Genomic DNA, 21,837 nt, shown 5'->3' with positions numbered 1-21,837 from the left:
GCAATAAAAAGTTTAAATCCATTGTGTCTTACGTTGTTGTTAAATTCTTTCCTTGTAATATAGTATTTTATTTTGTGGTTTTACTACTTTTTCTTGAGTAAAGGAACCAAGTGTGAACTGCCTAATGACACTGCTAGCTGGCTTGAGCAGGTTAAATGCTTGGGCACCAGAAGATAATAAACTCTGCAGTGGTGGCGGACGTTTTCAGATCCTTAATTAAAAATGCACTGTAAAAAATACACACTACAAATGTAGGGACTACAAATGTAGCGTCAAGAAGGAGCTGTTTGAGTCATCACTCCAGCAGCGTTACCGTGTGTTCATGGACATCGGAAAAACGTCACCATTCACGTAACTTCCTGTGGGAATCGGAGGTGGGAAACTCAGGCTGGATTTTGATAGCAGAGTTCCCCAGTTGGTGACGCGTTGTTGACAACTGACGTTTGATGTAGGCGACTTTGGTTCACTGAACATATTTTAATGACAATAAACTGTTTATTGTGGACAAATGCCTCTGCCAATAAACATACACAGACATAATATGTTTCAAATTATTCATAAATAGGCCTATGTATAAAAAAACAACACATTATCCGTGTCTTTTCCCATTCGTTGTCCTGCAGATACCGCAAACAAACATCTGGCGATGTGCTGTTTGTAAGGAAACCGCAGCAAATGTTTTGTTATTGTGGCCTCCATTTTTTCACACACCTGGGGCTGTTGCACAAAACTAGGATAAGGGATTAAGCCAGGATATCTTGGTGATCCTGGCTCAATTGATCCGTAATCCGGTTGCACTAAAGCTGGATAGGGGGCAGGAGGATATGTTATGGTATAAATTACCATGGAGATTTATTCTGTGGAGCTAGCCTGCTCCAGACCAGGCTAAATTCCAGGATCTATTTAATCTCATCCCTAATGTCAGTCAGCAGTCACCACAAATGGAAACCAATAGTTATTTCACTGCTCACTATACATTGTTATCACATATAACTAGACCCACTGTCATTATTTAAACGTTTGTGATCATTAATTTCAATGATTTTGGATAAATAATGATTTTTAGATGATGTTGCTATCATTAGATAATTTACAGTTTCCCATAGACTATAAGGCTATATATAAAATGATAGAATATTAGGGCCACAGAGGGAAAAAAAAGACAAGTCATACTATTGTAACCAGTTGTTTTAAAGGAGGACAGTTGCTAAAATGACAGATGTGGGGCATTTCGTGAAATTGTACTTCAGTATGGTTTCATAAACAAAGACATGCTGATGTGCCAGAATATTAAGTATCACATTGTCATAAGTATCAAAACTGTAAAAAGAATATGTAGCTTTTCTGCAGAAAGAACCAGCCTCATAAATTTATGACTTTATCCTTTTTTCCGGTGTTGGCCCTAGTACTCTGTCATATAAACAAATACACAAATACACATTCCATATGAATATAAAAACACAATGTGTAACATTATGTTCCTTTATTGAATAAGGACAAAACAAAGCAGGTAAACCATCAGCTCCTTTCGAAACTGAAGTCACAGTGACTCTACAAGATGGAAAGCACAGAATCAAAGCATATTATACAAAATGATACATACACATTCAAAGGTCTGTATATAACACACCCTGCATGTCTGCACACTAAAATAAATGCAGGACAAATCCATACACATCAACTGAACAGACAAATGAATGGATGCAGTAGCCTCCCTGCAGCCTTGTATTACACACAGTATACCGCACAAACATCATAAGAGGCCAAATTCGTAAAAAAACAAACCCAAAAAAACCCAAATTCCTCTGCCACCGCAGGACATATTTTACCAAAATTGAAAGCACACATACTAACTAAAATAATTCAACACATATTGGTCCCTCAGCAGCCGACCACTGTCGTCATCAGGGAAGATTGCCGGATTGTCCCAGTCCATGGCTGGTGGCACTCTGGGGGCCCTCTCCTTCCTCAGGCAGGCCACATTGTGGAGGACAGCACAAGCCACAGTAATATCACATGCCCTAACAGGGCTGACCCTTAATTTGTGAAGGCAGTGAAAGCGTGCCTTCAGGAGGCCAAAGGTCATTTCAACTCTGGCCCTGCTCCTGGCATGGGCATGGTTGTAGGCCTGCTGTGCTTCCTGGGGGTCTGTGAAAGGTGTCAGGAGAAAAGGCTGGCAGCCATACCCCCTGTCTCCCAGCAACACACCAGAGAATTCACCTGTCAACACAAAATCTCATCATTACTACCTCATAAACACAGTGATATTCTTGACACAGCCATGATGGTTATAAATAGGGGTTGTGTGGCTTACCTTGTGATAGGCACTGATAGATTTCAGAGGCCCGAAAGATTCTGGAGTCATGGACTGAGCCAGGCCATTTTGCCACAACATTGCTGATCACACAGTCAGCATTGCAGACCATCTGAAATCATAAGATGAGGAATATTACACCAATAAATGCACATCACTGGCAATGCAGAGTGTTCATCAATGGACAATATCAAAAGTTATGTATTTCACCTGAACATTAATGCTGTGAAAGGATTTCCTATTCACAAAATCGGCCTCATGGGCACCTGAGGGGGCTTTTATCCTTATGTGTGTGCAGTCCACTGCACCAATGACATTGGGGAAACCTGTCACACAAAGTAATGAGTATCCTACTATGTGTTAACAGTTGTCCTGTAATTTGTAGATCCTCTTACCTGCAATCCTATAGAACTCCTCTTTGATGTCACAGAGTCTTCTGTGGCCAGGGAAGGAGATGAAGACATCTGCTAATGCTTTGATAGCCAGACACACACTCCTTATTGTGCGGCAAATTGTGGCCTTGTTCAGCTGTTCTGCATCCCCCACTGAGTACAGGAAGGCTCCACTAGCAAAAAGCGCCAAGGCCACACAAACCATTTGCTCCACACTCAGTGCATGGCTCCGTGCAGTGCGGTGCTTAATCCTGGGACCCAGTAGTCTGCATAGATACCTGATGCCATCTGCAGAAAACCTGTATCTTTCATATAGATGGTCATCAGGGAAGGCCAGTGGGTCCAACCGGTCCCTGAAGACCCTTTCGCCGCCAAGGCTCTCCTCAGCACAAGTGCTTCTTCATCCACCACATCTCGCAAGAATGGGCATGCCATTGTCAGAGCAGAAAGGAACACACAATTTTGGGCCTTCATATAGGCTAGTGGCCACACCTGGGCTGCTGGGCGGGTGGACAAGAAGAGGCGATGCCTTATAACGATGACTTGGTTGTACTGATTGCTGGGAAAATAAAAAAAACCTTATAAAGATGCCACCGTCCTGTGTGCTCACAATAAGAGCTCATATGTCATGGCTCACTTGACTTTACGAGAATATACCTAATTCTTATTTTGAGCTGTGTCATCTTCTTGGAGCTGGGGGAGGAAAGAAAAATAATGATTAATACATTTGTGTTACAGTTAGCATACAGTGTACATTGAAGGCATATCTCACCTCCCTCTCAAGTTTTTTTATTTCAAGGTCCAGTTTCCTAATTGTCCTCTTTTTTATTTCGGACTCCAGTGCAAGATTTTCAATCTTTTTCTTCTTGTACTGAATGTCTATGTCTGCCAGTTCTATTTGGCGCCGGAGGTGGTTGCCATACAACTTTCTGATAGCTTGTGAGCTCTGTGAACACAATACAATTAGCGCAGCTGGAATTTGGCAGGATGTGGTGTCCTTTTATTTGTACGCACTATGTTGCCAGGCTGGTTTTCCCACTGTATAGCATCTGGGTCCTGTAAAAGAAATTAGATTTTTTGATTTTGATGAGGACTCCTCACCATTGTAGAGTAAATAGTACTTTCACAGTCTTAACATGATACCTCATGCCTTCCGGAATCCAGAGAGATGGTCTCCTCCTCATCATCGTCTCCATCATGTGCTGTTGCTGCTGCACTGGGGCCTTCACCCTATCACATTTAATCGGAATCATATTGAAGCTAGTAGACAAGACATGCCAGGCCTACAGTATGCCTTTGATGGAGTACTCACTGGATCAGCATCGTCTGGTGCTTGTGCTGGTGGCTCTAACAGGAACACAGTGCTGCCAGACCCTGCAAGGCAATAGGTAAACCAAAGTCAGACAGTCCAAATTGATTCAATATGAATGTGGTTGTATCCCATGTAGAGATGGAAGGACATACCTTGAATGAAGCGGGTGGCATCTTGGGAGGAACCTATGCTCGTCTCTTTCCCCCCAGGGATCCCCTCTAAGACGGGCCTGCCTTTATTTAGCTGCAAGGCCATGTCCTTTGCTGGGGTAAGGTCAGCCTTTGGTGACCCACCACCCGTGCCTTGTCTGTGGGTATTCTTTTTCACTGCTAAAACAGTACAGACAATGTGTGAGCAGGCACCTTCTGGGTACAATATATGCTTGTGCTTTGTTAAATATCAGTCAGGAACCATACCATTCTGCAGAATGTTCTTGTATTTGATTTTGACCTGCTGCCATGTCCGTTTTGGCCCGTTCATGTTTAATCTACATCACACGCACACACACACATTCTTTATCACAAGAACATTTAATGGAGTCACACTGCAAAAAATGACTTAGTATTTTTGTCTTGTTTTCAGTAAAAATATCAAAAAAAAAAAAAACTTAAATAAAGATGTATTTTCTTGATTTGCTAAATGACCTAGCAAAATAAGTATAGTTTAGACAAAAAATATAAACTTTAAGTAAATGTGTGCTTAAAACAAGCAAAAAAATAAAAAATCTGTCAATATAATAAGAAAAATTCTCTTGAAATAAGTTTACTTTTTCCATAAACACTTAATTTTAGAAAAGTTCTCTTGTTTCACTGGCAGATTTTTTTGCTTATTTTCCTAGGTAATTTTGCTCAAGAAAATATTTAAGATATTTTTGAGATATTTTGTTTTTACTGAAAACAAGACAAAAATACTAAGTAAGAAAGACATTTTTGCAGTGCAGTGAGCAACCGACCTTGGGTCCTTTGAAAGGCGCTATATAAATTAAAGTGATTATTATTATAGCTCATCTATTTATTCAATTAAAATTTATTTATATAGCACTTTTCACAATTGTTTCATTCTGTCAAAGCAACTTTACATTAATAAAAGCAGGAGAAACACAAAAAAAAACAGTGGACAACATAAGAAGCAGAGTACAACGGCTAAGATTAAACCGTACTGAGCGTAGTAACGTTAAATAATAATGTAAGGCTTTAATAATAATTTATCATAGCTTTATACAGTGTGATGGAGTTACTTTACACAATTTCACTCATATCTGCAGTGCATTTCAATTACAAATTTAACCGTGTCATAATTACAGTACAACTGCGTTTTTGGAGATGTGAATTAAATATTTGAATTGTAATTGTGATGTTTGAGCGGAGCGGTAAGTGTGTAATTGTGCACTACTTACGCATTCAGGCGGTCTGCAATACTTTGCCACGCTTTTTCTCTTTGCTTTATCACTGTGGCGGTGTTGCCTTTCTTCTTAATTATATCTTTTACCTCCGTATGCCTCCATGAGGATTTGTGCTTCTGACGGGGAAAAGTACGCCGCGCTCTAGTTGCCATGGTAAATCAGTTAATCTGTTATCTGTGGCGGGGTCTATTTTGAGTGGGCCGGACGCACCTATCCAGGATTGGTTTCACCTGGCTTAATGAATCCGTGTCTGCTCATCCTGGCTTGGTCTTTGTGCAACCAATTAAGCCTGGACGCACATGTTTTGGCTTCATTGAGCTCAGCTGAGTCATTTATCCCGGATGTCTTAATTCTACTTTTGTGCAACAGGCCCCTGATACTCTAGGTCATGCAAAAAGTTGTTGTGCCAAACGGCAATATAACAGAAGAAAAAGAAAGCGCATCCCGACCATGTGAACGCTACCAGTCGGAAAAACAACGTAACCACGGGGGCGGTCCCTGTTATTCTGAGGTGGCATGAACGCGCCATCTGCACGTAGGCTACTTCCGCAATGCGTATTCATGACTCAACCAGCTCCTTCTTGTCGGTTACACTGTTTGTTATGGGGCAGGTTGGTGCAGTTTGTTTTTGTTGGCGTTTGTGGAGACTGGGCTGTCTTCAGACACCGCATTTTTTTTTACAGTGTGTTCAGGGGACAGGCAGCTAGGATAGTGAGGAGATGTTAACTGTATGTGACAAAAAATGTTGTAGCCTAAAAAACGCGTCACATCACTTAGAGCACCTTTAATAAAGGTGTAATGTTCCAAGGACATGATGGCTTCATGCACCCCAGAGCAACCCTGAAAGGTCTCCGCTTTCAACGCTGTATCCAGGTCTTATTATACATCCTTGGTTAGAACGTATGAGGCAGAAAGCTGTTGTAGTGCTGCTTTTTTCACAATCTTAACTTTTTTTTTTATATTTAAATGTTTTTAGGGCCCGAGCACGAAAGTGCGAATGAACCTATTGTTTTTCATCAGATTATTATTTTTCCGAGTCTTTTGTCGCGTTTTTGAGGGCGTTAGCATGCACGAAAACTCACAAAAATTTGCACACCTGTCACAACTGGTGAAAATTGCAAGTTCTGTAGTGCTTGGCCTCGGGTGTTGCCAGGGGGCTCCATAGCGCCCCCTAACGTGCGCCTTAATTCCGAAAAAAGTAAGAAGTTAATATACCAACTTTTGAGGGAACATAGGTCTCATCTTAAACTCCATGGAGCTATTTTTTGAAAAAATTACAAAATTAAAAAATTTCCATAATCTTGGTTTTCGTGCAAAAATCTTCATTATACGAACACTTGTTTGAGGACTTTAGGATGCACGAAAACTCTCAAAATTTTGCAGCCATGTGCAGAATATTAAACTCTTTCATCTGAATACACATTTAGGCCTGGGAGTGGTATGGTTGCTCTATAGCGCCCCCTAATTGGTTTTAGCCCTTGGGCACATTTTTGACGGCCTCAATATATACGAAAACTCACAAAATTTGGCGCCCACATAAACACCTGGGAGCTTTGCGAGACTGTACAGCGATTTGGCCCATACCTGTAAGCGGGCTCCATAGCGCCCCCTAATGCGTAGAAGGCCTTAACTTGGACATAGTTGCTCCGATCTTCACCAGATTTAATACCCATATTGCTCTAATCATTGCAGACATATTTCCCATTTACATTCATTAGCTCCGCCCAACCGGTAGGCGGCCATTTTTAATTATGCATTTTTCAAGTGTTTTACATTCTTTCGTACTCGTCCTAGGCCGTGACTTCAATCTTCTTGAATCTTTGCAGGTAGTATCTGTTGACCCTCATAATGAAAAGTTATCCAGAGAATTTTGATAGTTGAAAAATGCGGAAGTTATAGCAACTTACTGTCTAAACAGGAAGTTGCGTTATCTTGACAACAATTATTCCGATTGCCCCGAAACTTGACAAGGATGTTCCGCCTGGCGGGTTTATCAATTGTGCCAAAGTTGGCTGCAATCGGCCATTAGATGGCGCTGTTTTAATTTTTTTTATTTCATCATCAAAATATTGACATATGGGAAGCCTACTTTGTCTAACTACTCCTGGGACGTGAGTCCGGTCGGCACGAAAACTTGCATATACACTCGGAGGACCCTCGTGACAAAAAGTTATCAAAAGAATATTGATAGCTAAAACAATGCGCAAGTTATGGAGGACCAACTTCCTGTAGGTGGGAGTGGAAACAGGAATGGTTATATCTTGCCAACGGCTATTCCAATGGACACAAAACTTAGAGCAGTTGTTCCTCGTGTGCCAATGAGGCTGTGTGCCAAATATGTCGTCAATTGGCCTTTAGATGGCGCTGTTTTAATTTTTTTCAATTAATTAGCTAATTTGCTTGAGCGAAACCTACTTTTTTTAACTCCTCCTAGAGCGTGAGTCCCATCTGCACAAAAATGTGCACATAGACTCGGTGGACCCTCATGACAAAAATATATCAAAAGAATTTTGATAGCTAACACAATGCGCAAGTTACAGAGGACCAACTTCCTGTAGGGGGCTTCCCGATTGACACCAAATATGACAAAGTTGTTCCGTATAGGGGTTTGAGCATCCACGCCAAATTTATAGTGCATCGGCCATTAGATGGCGCTGTTAGAATTTTTTTTATTAATTATTCACATCGCGATATATGGGAAACATACTTTGTTTAACTACTCCTGGGACGTGAGTCCAATCTGCACGAAAACTTGGATATAGACTCGGTTGACCCTCGTGACTAAAAGTTATCAAAAGAATTTTGATAGCTAACACAATGCGCAAGTTATGGAGGAACAACTTCCTGTAGGTGGGTGTGGAAACATGAACGGTTCTATCTTGGTAAAAGTTATTCCGATTTACATGAAACTTAGAATGTGTGGTCTACATGTGATGTTGCATTTGCCAGTACCCCCCGGGGCAAGAGGCGAGGGCCCGTCATCGCTGCTTGCAGCTTTAATTTGTTTTGTTTTTTAAAGTATATTAGAATTTTAAATATTCATTAACATACCTTATGACAAGGCTAAAAAGGCATCCTGTGTGAAAAGGCAAAGAAATGCCCAGGCAGAGCTGTGGCCACTGTGTATACAATTAGTATGCACTTTCTAATATTGTTGTGGGACAGGGACTACTGGCAGAAAATAATAATAATTGTGCTAAAACCTGGTACAATACTTCTTTTGTTTTTATACAAGGTTAATGTTTAATTGTGCACTGTCACTGTCTAAATAAAATAAAATTACATATTATTGCACTCTGCTTGAATGCTTGAATAGTTGAAATATTTAATGGCCTACTGGTATGGTATATCTATCCTAAAGATCTCCAGGTTTACAGCACAAGTAGACACATTAGCTTCTTGTGCCATATACCCACAGTTGTGTGACTTTTTCATATTAAATTCAGCTATTGAGGTAAAATGCCTTGGTATATTATTCTTTAAAGAGAAATTATGAATGAGGTGTTATTATGAATGTGTGTGTGTGTGTGTGTGTTATTGAATCGACATGATATGTTACACTGGCACAGATACCCACCGTACATGCTACCAGAAGAGGCAAAATCAATAGGCCTACTGTAATTAATTTTTTTCCCGTTGCAATGTTGATAAATTAATTAAATAGGCCTATATATCATCTATTTCTATTCTATCTCCCTTGGAGCTGACTTGAGAGCAAAGCTTGCGACAGAAGCCACCCACAGATGTATTATATTAAAGCGACCCCACAGAGGAGCCGCATGGCAGGAATGCCATGGACGTATTAACGAGAATTAAGGATGGCGAAGACATGACCCGCACTCTGTGTCTCTGAATGGCTTAGTACTCGTTTCCTTCTTTGGTTTGATTGGTTAGGTTTAGGCATGAGGAGTGAGATTGGTCAGCGTTAGGCTAAGAATACCAGGGTAAGCTAATGAGAGGCAGAGTAAGGCAAAGTAGGGCGGGACATGCCTTCGCTATCCTAGGAAACGCGAATTCGCCTGCACGAGGATACTCTTGGGTCGAAGTGTAGTTTTAAATCATAAAATCATCATAAAAAGCGAAAATCAAGGGGGACATAACGTTACATTATTAAATTAACGCATACACCCGGACTGCATTGATTGGAAACATAAAGGTAGGCTAATCTCTCTATACAACGTTATCAGAGTTTCGTGCTAGGACATCTGATTTAACGTTAGTAACTTAGCCTTCATCTCTTTAAACTACGTTAACCAGAATGCTTCGCTCTGACGTCGAACACCAGCAAAGAGAAACAGAACAGGACAACGCGCGTGGACCCTAAAAAGGTAGCTTGTTGTTGTTTTTTTGACAGTTGACGATTCTGTGTGAACCTGTCTGTGGCAGTCTGACTGTTTGGTATAACGTTAATTTTGTCGACATCACACAAAACACTCGTCACAAAAGGCCAGCTAGTCTGTGCATAACACAAGTAACGTTAGACAAGTGGTATGTAACGTTAGGTAACAGCCGGTACTGTGCCTTAAAGTGCTCTTTTACCAATTAGCTTAACGTGAGACCCCTTCAAACTCTAACGTTAACCTTAACCCTAGAGATAGGTGGATGATACCGAAGCTAGTTCCACACCTATGAAGCACACTGCTTTAATACTATGGGTGTTTCTCAATCCCAATAATGCAAAGAACGGACTTATGTTCTTGGGGGGGTTCTTGGAAGAATGAACTCGCAAGGTCACGAGCACACAGAACGCTGTTGACAGTTTGAGACGATGCGCGTATTGCGCAATACCGCCAGCACAGAGGCAGTGCTCCAAAATTACGGCTAGAAAGCAGAAATGAAGACCGCAACAATACAACCACTTTATAAACAGTTTGAAGCTCCAGACAAAAAACCACAGACTAATGCCACTGAAATAATATTACTTAAAAATTAAACTTATTGAGCTTTGAATTTTGTTTTGTTTATGACCAATGCTTGTTTACTTTATAAGATACTGCATACTGCATGATTTAGCTCCAACACCCTTAAAGTGATGGTTCGGAGTAATTTCACCCTAGGGTCTTTTGCACCATGACCTCGAGCCAAACACCGCCCCCCCAGAAGCTTTTTTTCAGCTGGGTTGAACATTGGGAGAGTTAGCGTAGAGTAGCGTTATCAGCTGAATAGCTTAGCGCAGGGGCTAATGGACCCAGGTTTGTATCTCGTAAATGACCCCACTAATAATGCCAGAAATGATACCAAACTTCTACACTAGTACAAATAGGTTATGCACTCATAAAACGATGGATTGGAAAGTTTGTAAGTACACCAGAAGTTTATGTAAATAACACTTGCCTGTTGGCTTCTCGTCTCTGCTGCTGCTGTTGCTACTGAGTGTTTAGGGCCATCTACAAATTACAACACCGAAAAGAGATACAACAAAAATATTTATTAATTTAATGATTAATAAGGTAATGACTCCAAACTTACCTCAATTATAACTTGTCTCCTGCTAGTTATACTACAGCACTTACTTTAAAAAAAAAAAGTTTAATTAATAAATATTTAGCTAAGCACTCGTCTTACTGCCTGCAGCAGCAGCAACAATAGTAGCAGAGAGCAGAAGCCAGCAGGCAAGTGTTATTTACATAAACTTCTGGTGTACTTACAAACTTTACAATCCATCGTTTTATGAATGCATAACCTATTTGTACTACTGTAGAAGTTATTCAGCTGATAACGCTACTCTACGCTAACTCTCCCAATGTTCAACCCAGCTGAAAAAAGCTTCTGGGGGGGTGTTTGGCTCGAGGTCATGGTGCAAAGGACCCTAGGGTGAAATTACTCCGAATCATCACTTTAAACTATTTATTCAAACAGCTCATGGTCTCAAGTCTCTTGAAGACAGCTGCTCCCTCCCTCGCCACTGGCCGCTGTTCTAACATTAGCTAGTCTCTGAGCGTGAATATTCTGTTTTGTGGCGTGAGTTTTTGGTCCTGATGGACCGGAGCCTCAAAACAATAAAAACAACAATGCACATACAAAAAGTTCCACTATAAAAAAAAAAGTGTAAAAAGTGACATTACAACATTGTAATCAAATATATAAAATAAAGGTCCCATGACATGGTGCTCTTTGGATGCTTTTATATAGACCTTAGTGGTCCCCTAATACTGTATCTGAAGTCTCTTTTATATAGGCCTTAGTGGTCCCCCAGTACTGTATCTAAAGTCTCTTTTATATAGGCCAGTGATCCCCCAATACTGTATCTGAAGTCTCTTTTATATAGGCCTTAGTGATCCCCCAGTACTGTATATGAAGTATCTTTTATATAGGCCTTAGTGGTCCCCCAGTACTGTATCTGAAGTCTCTTTTATATAGGCCTTAGTGATCCCCCAGTACTGTATATGAAGTATCTTTTATATAGTCCTTAGTGGTCCCCCCATACAGTATCTGAAGTCACTTTTATTTAGGCCTTAGTGATCCCCCAATACTAGGGCTGGGCGATATGGAGAAAATCAAATATCACGATATTTTTGACCAAATACCTTGATATTGATACCGCAACGATATTGTAGTGTTGACTATTGGTGCTTTCACAAAATATTTACACAATGAGATTTTTGATAAATAATCATCAGTAATGTGGATATAATGACTAAGTGGGTAAAGGCAAATAATAGAACAGTTACAACAGTCTGGTAAGTTCAGAAAATGACATCACTTTACTGTAGTGCAGCCTTTAAAACCAGGAAAAGACAACACTTATGCCATATTACGATATTACAATATCCAAAATCTAAGACGATATCTAGTCTCATATCACGATATCGATATAATATCGATATAATATTGATATATTGCCCAGCTCTACCCAATACTGTATCTGAAGTCTCTTTTATATAGGCCTTAGTGGTCCCCCAATACTGTATCTGAAGGCTCTTTTATATAGGCCTTAGTGGTCCACCAATACTGTATCTGAAGTCTCTTTCCCGAAATTCAGCCTTGGTGCATAATTACAGCCACTAGAGCCAGTCCCACAATGAGCTTTCCTTAGTATGTGCCATTTCTGTGTCTGTAGTAGAGTTCGGATTGGGCCGAATTTTTCTGTCCGAGCCCGGCCCGCTTCCAACAGAGCCGTGGCTGAACCCGGCCGGAGCCTGGCAGGCATTAAGAAATTTGTGTCCGAGCCCGACCTGAGCCCGACACAGTTAAAATCATTTTTTTTTCTCATACTAATGACACATGTAGGCTACGTTTTTTTGTGTGGAAACCCCGCTTTTATTAAGCAACTGTAGGAAGGCATTCGGAAATGTCAACAGATGAGCGCATCAGCGCACACGGGGCAACTAGCGCACGTTAAGCTGTTAAAATGTTCAGTGTGTTAACCTTTCCTGCTTGCTTCGTTTCTGACCGTGATCAGAAAACCAGGGGAGACTCGTTACCTCCATGGCCGACGTTATAAAATGAATAACGTCAGGGTTAAAATCCTGTTTCTGGTGAGCAAATGAATGAGCTTGGCTTTCAGTCTGGGGTTTATTTCGGACACTGCACACACTGTGTACAAAACTTAACCTTATTCCACCAACTCTGCTTTGGTTGCCTACAACACGTCTGCTTCCTCTTTCTCTATCTCTCTTCTGCCCACTTTACACACACACACACACACACACACACACACACACACACACACACACACACACACACACACACACACACACACACACACGTTTTTGGTATTAGTGTTTTTTTTAACGCAATTCGGTGATGACGTCACGTTGTGGAGACGTGTATCAGCCTAGTACTAGAACTATGGTGACTGAGTGGGATGAGGAAGAGGTGTTTTTACTGTCAGTGAATAGCACCAAGTGAAAGTCAATGTTTTATTTATATCTAGTGACAGTGATCATGTCGTTTGTTCAGATAAGTACCGGTAAACTTATCTAGATCTAGAAAATACAAGGCATCATGCTAGCTATGGGCTAACTTGCCAGTCCCACCTGTGAAATCCCCCGACGGTTGTAAACACATATTGATTAGATATCTCACGTTTTGATGGTAGCCTACTAGCTCCAGTAACAACATATTTACCTAGTGTTTATTACTTTGACGGGGATGCTGTTCAGCTTTTCACAAGTTTAGACAGCTAGCTAATGCTATACTGACGTTTCGCTAATGTTAGCGCAACAGCAGTTTCCTATATCTGCGTCCACGTTGTCAACATAAGACCTGGGATATTAGTGCTCCTTTTGTACCATAATTTTATTGAATGAAACGTTAAACTTAGCTCCTACGAGATGGGTGAGTTTTTGTTACGTTACACACAAAGCTAACTGGCTATAGTTAGCCTGTACGTATGCTAGCGGACATTAGCTAACCTTGCGTAGCCAGCCAGCAGCTTTGGCAGTAGTTTCGGCGAGCTAACCACGACAGCTAACACACCATGTGTCTCCATTTCAAACATCACTACAGATTGACTGCTTTTAGCAGCAGAGGTTGATTATGGGCGACATACTGTCGTGGTTAGCTCGCCGAAACTACTGCTGATTGCCGAAGTTGCTGGCTGGCTACGCAACTTTAGCTAATTCCGCTAGCATACGTACAAGCTAACTATAGCCAGTTAGCTTTGTGTGTAATGTTACAAAAAAACACCTATCTCGTAGGAGCGAAGCTTAATATTTCATTCAATTAAAGTATGATACAAAAGGAGCACTAACGCCACTAGGGCTGCTCCCTCTTAGTCGATTAGTCGACTAATCGGTCGTTTTGGTCTTAGTCAACTTAGATTTCTTTAGTCGATTAGTCATGTTTTATGCTTTTTTCATGCTGAATGACTTATTTCCAAGAAAGTACGAGCGCATCTCTGGTAAACGCAAGAATTAAAGTGGTGCTTTTGCATGACTCTTTGCGGAGAAACTCAGATTTACAGATCTGTCGATTAAATCAACTAATCGATTAGTTGATACCGTGGAATGAGTGTTGGTCAACTAAGAATTTCTTTAATCGAGCACAGCCCTAAACGCCACGTCTTATGTTGACAACGTGGACGCAGCTCCGAAGGCAGTTGTAATACCGGTATTTAACTAGCAGTCTAGACTAATGCTGTTGCGCAAACGTTAGCAAACGTCGGCGTAGCGTTAGATAGCTGTCTAAACTTGTGAAAAGCCGAACCGCATTCCCGTCCAAGCAGTGTTTCACTTTCCCTCCAATATTATTATACACTTAATAAAGACAAATTGACTCGGTCGAGACCAAAAGCCATATTTTGCCAGACCATTGGCAGAAACCGTGACTGTGACAGTGAACCGGGGACGGGCTTTCGCCTGTCGTCTCCCCAACGTGACGTCATGCAATGCATTGTGGGGGAAAGGAGAATCATTGCAAACCGCTGTAAAATAGTACTACTTTTTTTAATCGCATTAATGTCATAGTTAATCGCACATTTTTATCTATTTTAAATGTCCCTTGATTTCTTTTTGTCCCATTATTTCTTTTCTCATTTTAATGCTCTTATCAACATGATACAATACTTTTAAAACGGTGACTGAACCGAAAGATATATATTTAAAAAAGGAGCATCTTGTTCAATTGTATTTGTCTGTTCTGTATGTTCAAAAATATAAAACAATAAAAAGTTGATCTAAAAAAAAAGGAGCATAAAACGGTGAAAACAACCACTGGGTGGGAAAAGGGTATGTTACAATTACAGTGAATGCACCATGAGGCTGGCGAGGCGAGCAACATGACATCATGACTGTTTTTTTTCAGACAACGGCAGCTACAGTCCGGTGTTGGAAACATCTCCGGTGAAATACAGACACACTTTACACCGTTTAGCTGTAAACATTTTAACCGTGTTTAATCCAGCTGCTAACGGTAGGCTAACGTTACCTGCTGCTAAGTGTAGTGTTGACTGAACTCCTGTGCGGCAATGTTTCAGTTCCCTCTAACGTCCGTTTTCGGAGCATCAGAGAGAAGCGCAGGCATTTAAGTGGCATCTAAATAAGGCACTGAAATCCGCGTTGCTATTCAGTCCGGTAGATAACGGTCGTTAAGGCACCGGTGCCGTATTAGCACCGGGTCTCGGACCCCATTCAAAACGGCAATTTTTGTCGAAAAGCGACTAGTTTGCAGGTATGTACTACTCTTTGGCCGGCTCGCAAGCAAGTGCAAACAAGTGGCAGCGTGCATGTTGTTTTGTTTCCGGTCTAGCTAGATCCGGTGTGGTGTTGACGTTTTTCAAACGTTACTAGTTGTTGCAACAGCATGTGAAAAAACTAGCCAAAAAGAACGTTAATCTCGCGATAAAAAAATTGACCCCGTTAAAATGGGTTTGTGTTAACGCCGTTAATAACGCGTTAAACTGACAGCACTAGTTTAAATGTTTAATACCAACAAGCAAATTGCAAAAATTCGTTAGAAAATAAATCCTGCAACATGGGCTTTAAAGGAGCCGCAGCCCGATTTTACAACAAATGCCTTATCACGCTGATGTGACCGAGCCCGACCTGAACCCGACCATCTGTCCGAACCCTGCCCGGCTCGTCTGGGTACCGTCGGGTCCTGTCGGGTCGGGTATCCATGCCTTAGTCTGTAGCTATTGAGGAGGGGGGGCAAGGTGGAGGGTGGGGGTGTGGCCTTGCATTTCAAAATGTAACTACACGTCACGGCGACGCACGTCTCTCGGCCGTGGCTCGGTAGCGTTGCATTCCCCCTTAATTCTCAAAGAAGGCAGGCTGGCTCAGGGCCAGGCCAGCTCAGCGGCGTCTTTCTCCCGTCACGTTCCGCTGACTCTCCTACCTACACCGGCCCCGCACTCTGTCCCTTTTCCTACCTGCCTGCTCAGTGCTGCTGCACATGAGGAGAGAGCACAGAGGGGGGGAGGGGCTGCTCCTCAGTCACAGAACAGAAGAGAAAGGTGACTGTTTCGGCAGCCACAGGAGAGAAATACATTGCGTGCTCGCTGGACAATACTGGCGACTCTTTTTTATTTTACAGAAAGTCGCTGTCTTTTCTACAGAAAGTCGCCAGATTTGTCGCTAGTCGCTTTTTTGTGAAAAAGTTGGCAACACCGCCCACACACACTGGCTCGACGCACACACCAGCACACGAGTATAAACATCAGACCACTTACGTAGGCTACGGTGAAAGCTCCGAACTTCCTGTCGAAAGCATACTGTTAGTGTTTAATCCAGGGTCTGACTTTTAATTTTTTTTTTAAACTGAAGGCATTTAATGGTCAAAATATTATTAATAAATATTCGAATATATTCGAATATTAATATTAATAAACAAACGAACTTCGAATATGATTTTTGGGCAAAAGTCAAAGCCCTACTCTCTATGAGGTCATAAGGAGCAAGGTTACCTCCCCTTTCTGTGCTTTGCCCGCCCAGAGAATTGTACCCACCCATGAGAGAGAGTCATCATGAGCTTTCATTTTCTCAAAGGCAGAGCAGGATACCCAGGGCTCGGTTTACACCTATAGCTATTTCTAGCCACTGGGGGACCATAGGCAGGCTGGGGGAACACATATTAATGTTAAAAAAACCTCAGTGACATTTTCATGCCATAGGACCTTTTAAAAGAAATACAAACAAAATTGTGAAGTTTCTCTTAAAATGCATACATATATGCATACAGTAGTGTTGCTTGATTATCTAAAATCACAATTACTGAAATTACGATTCCTCATTGACTTTTCGAAAGATGTTGCATATATTGAACTTAAACAGTGAAACAGTGAAAACACCTTGAACTGGGTAATTTCCCTTAAAGTGTTCATATTACGCTCATTTTCAGGTTCAAAATTGTATTTAGAGGTTGTACCAGAATAGGTTTATGTGGTTTAATTTTAAAAAAACACTATACTTTTGCTGTACTACACATTGCACTGTAGCTCCTCTTTTTACCCTGTGTGTTGAGCTCTCTGTTGCAGCTACAGAGTGAGGCAACTTACAAAGTGACGCATGTTTGTAACGAAAGTAAAGGCTGGAATACAATAGAGCTGTTTGGAGCAGTTTGTGAACAGGGTTTTCTCTGGAAGATGGTAAGTCCCTTTGGGGTGGACTTTGGGCTTTTTCACTTTGTAAACTTATAACATGCACAAAAAGATATATAACACAATAAAAGAAAGGGGGAAAAGCCAAAAAGCTTAATATGACCACTTTAATACTTTTCCTGTTTAACTTTTTGAATGCTCCTTAAAATAAATAATATAAAAAAATACATTCAAATGTTGGCTGAGTAAGTTTAGCCTTCAGGAGTGCGAAAGTGTGCTTGTCATTCAGAATCCTCGATGCAAAATGACTTGCCTCGAAGCTTCGTTAAATCAATTACAATTACAAACGTTGTATCGCTGATGAACGGTGTTTCCGCACGGAGCATTATTACTGTCGCACAGACGCGGCTCAGTCTGCTGCTGGCGACACATGCCAGAGCGTAAATAGTGAGGGGCTAAGAGAAGAGACAGGCTGGAGAAAACGACAGAAAGTGTCCAAAGTTTGGAATCAGTTAAAAAGGAATTAAAACTAAAACTGTACAGTGTGTCTACTGCAAAATCAAACTAGCTTACCACGATAATAGTACGACGTCAGTGCTTTAGCATCTCAACAGAAAACATGGAGTCTAACTTAATCATCCATTCCACGAAGCGGACCCGACAAAAGTAAATCACAGAGTCGTATGGACGATGAAACTACACCAAACACAACAACTACCAAAATCAAAGACAAGAAAATACGTAGTGGTGACCACGATCTGATCTAAAGAGCTGACGCGTTGACTATCCCTTCGGAAAAACAGCTGATTGTTGCGCATCTCTCTCTCTCTCTCTCTCTCTCTCTCTCTCTCTCTCTCTCTCTCTCTCTCTCTCTCTCTCTCTCTCTCTCTCCATCCGGAGAAACAGCTGATCAACGACCTACTAGCATAAGTGTAACAGAGCTGTGTGACATTATAATCAAATATATAAATGAAAATAGGTTGAGTATAACTAATATTTACATATGGGCCAAATGTATATACAGATCAGTCTCGGGTTGAAACTTGTAGTTTTAAAATTCTTTAAAAACAATGTAATATGGCACTTAAATGCATTTAATATGTTTAGTTTTTGAGAGATGATATTGTAATCAATGGAGGCAATACAAATGTTGCTTTTTTCCGAAAATGTTGCTTTTTTCCCTAGTTTGGGTTGTTTAAAAATGCAAAAAAAATGTATCCGATTAATCGATCGATAAAGTGCTAGATTAATTGATTACAAAAAGAATCAATAGCTGCAGCCCTAATAGCAACTGTAATAATATTGCAAAGCTTTATATAAACAAAACCTTGTGAGTAATACACGCGGACACACACACAATTAAACAAGTGTGCAGCAAGGCGCATATCACCAGGTTCACAACTTAAAACCACTAGAGAAAAAAAGCTCTATTAATTACTTTTTTTCTGTGCGTATCATCTCTGGGGAAATCAATTCCTCTAACCTGATATGGTCCTCTCTCTGTCAAAATATAATAATGTCTATTAGTTCTTGGGTTATTGTTGTTGGCTGTTTGCTGGGATCTTCCATATCCTCCTTACCTTGTCCGTTTACAGGTAGCAACACAAATGTTATATGTTCAGCGGCCTCAAAGTCACTGTTGCTCCCAGTAGCACTTGTGGCAGTGGCGCAACTACCCAGTGTCAGAGGGGTATGCAACAACAATTTTGGCGCCACCCCCGCCCCCCTCCATGCATCTATGCATTATTCCATGGTAAACCAGAGTTATTGCATTAGTTATGTTTTCCAGATTCTTGTCATTTATTGTACATGCTACCCTATATTTTCATCTCAGCAACTTTGTTTTGCATATTCTTACCTAGCTGTGAACCCCCATTTGGCTGCTACATTCCCTGTGTTAGCAAACGCTAGCTAGTCTGTTAACAGGAATATTTGCAAGCCTCCAAGCACAGACGTCACACTTTAAATCCTACCTGTTGCCTTTCCCCATCCACTTATTTAACTTCTGTCGCATCCCTTGACATGTCATCTCCTTTTCCCTCTTTGTTTTTCTATTTTTAGCCCCCAACAGCTGTTTTGCTTTATCCATCTTTTTCCATAGACGACAACTCACTACTCGTACCTGCTCTTTTTTTTTTTTTTTATTCTTTTTTACCTTTTATCGCTTTGGTGCCCCCCATGGTGCTGCACCCCTATGCGCCGCATATAGCGCTTACCCACCTTTTGTGCCACTGGTGGCTACACCCGTCTCCGGGGCTCTGGAAAGGCCAGCATCCTTCGAAAATCGCCGTTTTGAATGGGAAAATGTCATCCACGTGAATCGTGTAGATCCGAAGAGTTTTTATTTTGGGGGGTGGTCCGAGACCCGAGACTGGTGCTAATTAAACCGGTGCCTTAACGACCGTTATCTACCGGACCGAACAGCAACTTGGATATACATACTTACATTGGGAGAGTTAGCGTAGAGTAGCGTTATCAGCTGAACAGCTTAGCGCAGGGGCTAATGGACCCACGTTTGTATCTCGTAAATGACCCCACTAATAATGCCCGAAATGATACCAAACTTCCACACTAGTACAAATAGGTTATGCACTCATAAAAAAAATGGATTGGAAAGTTTGTAAGTACACCAGAAGTTTATGAACACTTGCCTGCTCTCTTCTGCTAGCTGCTGCTGCTGCTACCTGCAATTAGATGAGTGCTTAGGGCCGTCTTCAAATTACAACACTGAAAAGAGATACAACAAAAATATTTATTAATTTAATGATTAAATAAGGCAATGTCTCCAAACTTACCTCTCCTATTACTTGTCTCCTGCTAGTTATTCTACAGCACTTTAAAAAAAAAGTTATATATATTTGTATATGTATGTATGTATGTACTGTTTGTGATGATGTGTCACCTTTTTCAGCCCTTCTGATATGTTTTTACTCCCATCGGGATCAATATATTTCAATAAAGAATTCTTTAGTTTTTAGAGCGCTTGCTTCTTTGCAATTACAGTTTATCTTTCATATCCTCATCACCTGTCAATGTACAGGTGGCGATGCTATATGTTTATGTGTAGCCTACTGTACAGTTAGTGTTCCGACCTCTGACCTTGTTAAAACCTTGGGAATGGGGGGTGGGGCATAGGGGCGCTGATTGGTCATTTTAATTGACAGACACACATTCATCACTAATGGACTGCAAGAGGCAACAAAATGAGGGCCAAACAAAACAGTTGAATTGTTTTTTTTTATAGCCCACATTTTGCCACCTTGCCAAAGTGTTGCCTAGACTGCCTATATGCACGCGACACCGCTGTGTGCTGAGGGAAAAGCCAGGTCTACCTCTGGATGGGGAGGCTGGGTTTGTACAGAGTTAAGGATTTCCTCAGTTCTAGATCATTCTCAGTGCTTAGATATTCTGCCACTGTGGATTCTCTGTTCAGGGCATTGCATTTTGGTTGATTCTCTTCAATGTGTAAAGTAATTTTTTGTTTTCTTATAAGTTGGTTAAAGGAGAACTCCGGGCAATTTTTACATTAATCTTGATCACTGTACTTATGTGAGTATTGTTGATAGCAAAAAAAAACAAGCCGAATCGGTGGTAGCAACACGGAGCTGCTGCAGCTAATGGCGAGAGCTCCCACTTAGCTTAAACGACACTTTTTTGGGGCATAAGATAAAGAGTGCCTTTGTGCCTCTTAACAGACACAAAATTCAATTAAAATGTCTGTGCAACATGAACAGGACCCTTACATGACAACAAGATGCGTTTTCAACTCACACATTGTTTAAATTCACCCATCCTGTTAGCTGCTAGCTGCCGTCTGGGATGAGTGAGTGTGTTCAGCCAGGTAGGCTTCGGTAATAATCATCAAGCAAAAGTTCTGTCTGTATTTGTAGCATATATATTCATTTTGTGTGTGATCCATCTGGCGTTGGTGAGTAGGAGTCTTGTCAGTGTTGATCGTTGTGGTTTCCGTAGCCGGGCTAGCAGGCCCGGCCGGCGTCCTTGCTTCTGCTTCCTCCCCGCCCTCCTCGCTTACCGCGGCCGACAACAATCCAATGGAGGAGGAGTTCTCCTTGAAGTCTAATTGGGGGTCTGTCTAGGCTCTGCTTGTGTTTGTGGACAGTCCCGAACTAGCTGGCTGAAAGGCCATTATGTAGGTAAATATGATCCATAATGTGAGAGCTTGTAGACTTGAAGTTAGCACTTGTACAATACAGAGTGAGAACTACAGAACAAAAATCTGAACTTGTACGTATACAAATGTCACACACATGTAAGCTGAATTTGAAGTGACAGAAAGGAAACAAAACTTGGGCTGTCAAAATTAACGCGTTTATAATGAGTTAACGCAAACTCCTTTCAACGGCACACATTTTTTCAATGCACGATTAACGCATCACATTTTGTGATTTCGCTTCGTAGTTTGGGAAATCAGGAAGC

At 41.2% G+C, this 21,837-nt stretch overlaps 3 protein-coding genes and 1 pseudogene across 9 annotated transcripts in view; 2 read left to right on the top strand and 2 right to left on the bottom strand.

Annotated features, from left to right (window-relative positions):
• LOC120549016 (SRA stem-loop interacting RNA binding protein) overlaps positions 1–22 on the top strand; it is a 14,589-nt gene extending 14,567 nt beyond the window's left edge. The window contains exon 4 of the mRNA XM_039785564.1: positions 1–22. This exon is cut by the window's left edge and continues 392 nt beyond it. The gene's annotated coding sequence lies outside the window, so the exon portion shown is untranslated.
• A 1,423-nt stretch (positions 23–1,445) lies between these two features.
• Positions 1,446–3,196, bottom strand: LOC120549015 (annotated as a pseudogene).
• A 37-nt stretch (positions 3,197–3,233) lies between these two features.
• On the bottom strand, positions 3,234–5,510 carry LOC120549013. Of its 4 annotated transcripts, XM_039785559.1 has the most exons (7): positions 4,435–4,740; positions 4,171–4,347; positions 4,019–4,080; positions 3,850–3,936; positions 3,721–3,762; positions 3,479–3,652; positions 3,234–3,399 (listed from the first exon to the last, which is right to left on the bottom strand). In XM_039785559.1, the coding sequence occupies exons 1-7, from the start codon at positions 4,496–4,498 to the stop codon at positions 3,364–3,366; spliced, it is 642 nt and encodes a 213-aa protein (XP_039641493.1). In that variant the 5' UTR covers positions 4,499–4,740; the 3' UTR covers positions 3,234–3,363. The 4 variants fall into 4 exon arrangements, with proteins under 4 accessions (XP_039641493.1, XP_039641495.1, XP_039641492.1 ...); XM_039785561.1 differs by lacking the exon at positions 4,435–4,740 and adding an exon at positions 5,415–5,510 and having other exon boundaries at positions 3,234–3,652; XM_039785558.1 differs by having other exon boundaries at positions 3,234–3,652; positions 4,435–4,743.
• A 3,883-nt stretch (positions 5,511–9,393) lies between these two features.
• adck1 (aarF domain containing kinase 1) overlaps positions 9,394–21,837 on the top strand; it is a 205,789-nt gene continuing 193,345 nt past the window's right edge. Inside the window, exons 1-2 of one of the 4 annotated variants that reach the window (XM_039785556.1) lie at positions 9,394–9,576; positions 9,678–9,748. The gene's annotated coding sequence lies outside the window, so the exon portion shown is untranslated. The remainder of the gene's footprint in view (positions 9,577–9,677; positions 9,749–21,837) is intronic. The other 3 variants (XM_039785554.1, XM_039785552.1, XM_039785553.1) reach the window with 3 other exon arrangements.

The sequence above is a fragment of the Perca fluviatilis genome, chromosome 20 (assembly GCF_010015445.1).
Source record: "Perca fluviatilis chromosome 20, GENO_Pfluv_1.0, whole genome shotgun sequence".
Classification (NCBI taxonomy): domain Eukaryota; kingdom Metazoa; phylum Chordata; class Actinopteri; order Perciformes; family Percidae; genus Perca; species Perca fluviatilis.
Note: the sequence above shows the minus strand (reverse complement) of the source record. Positions and strands in the feature narration are given on the sequence as shown.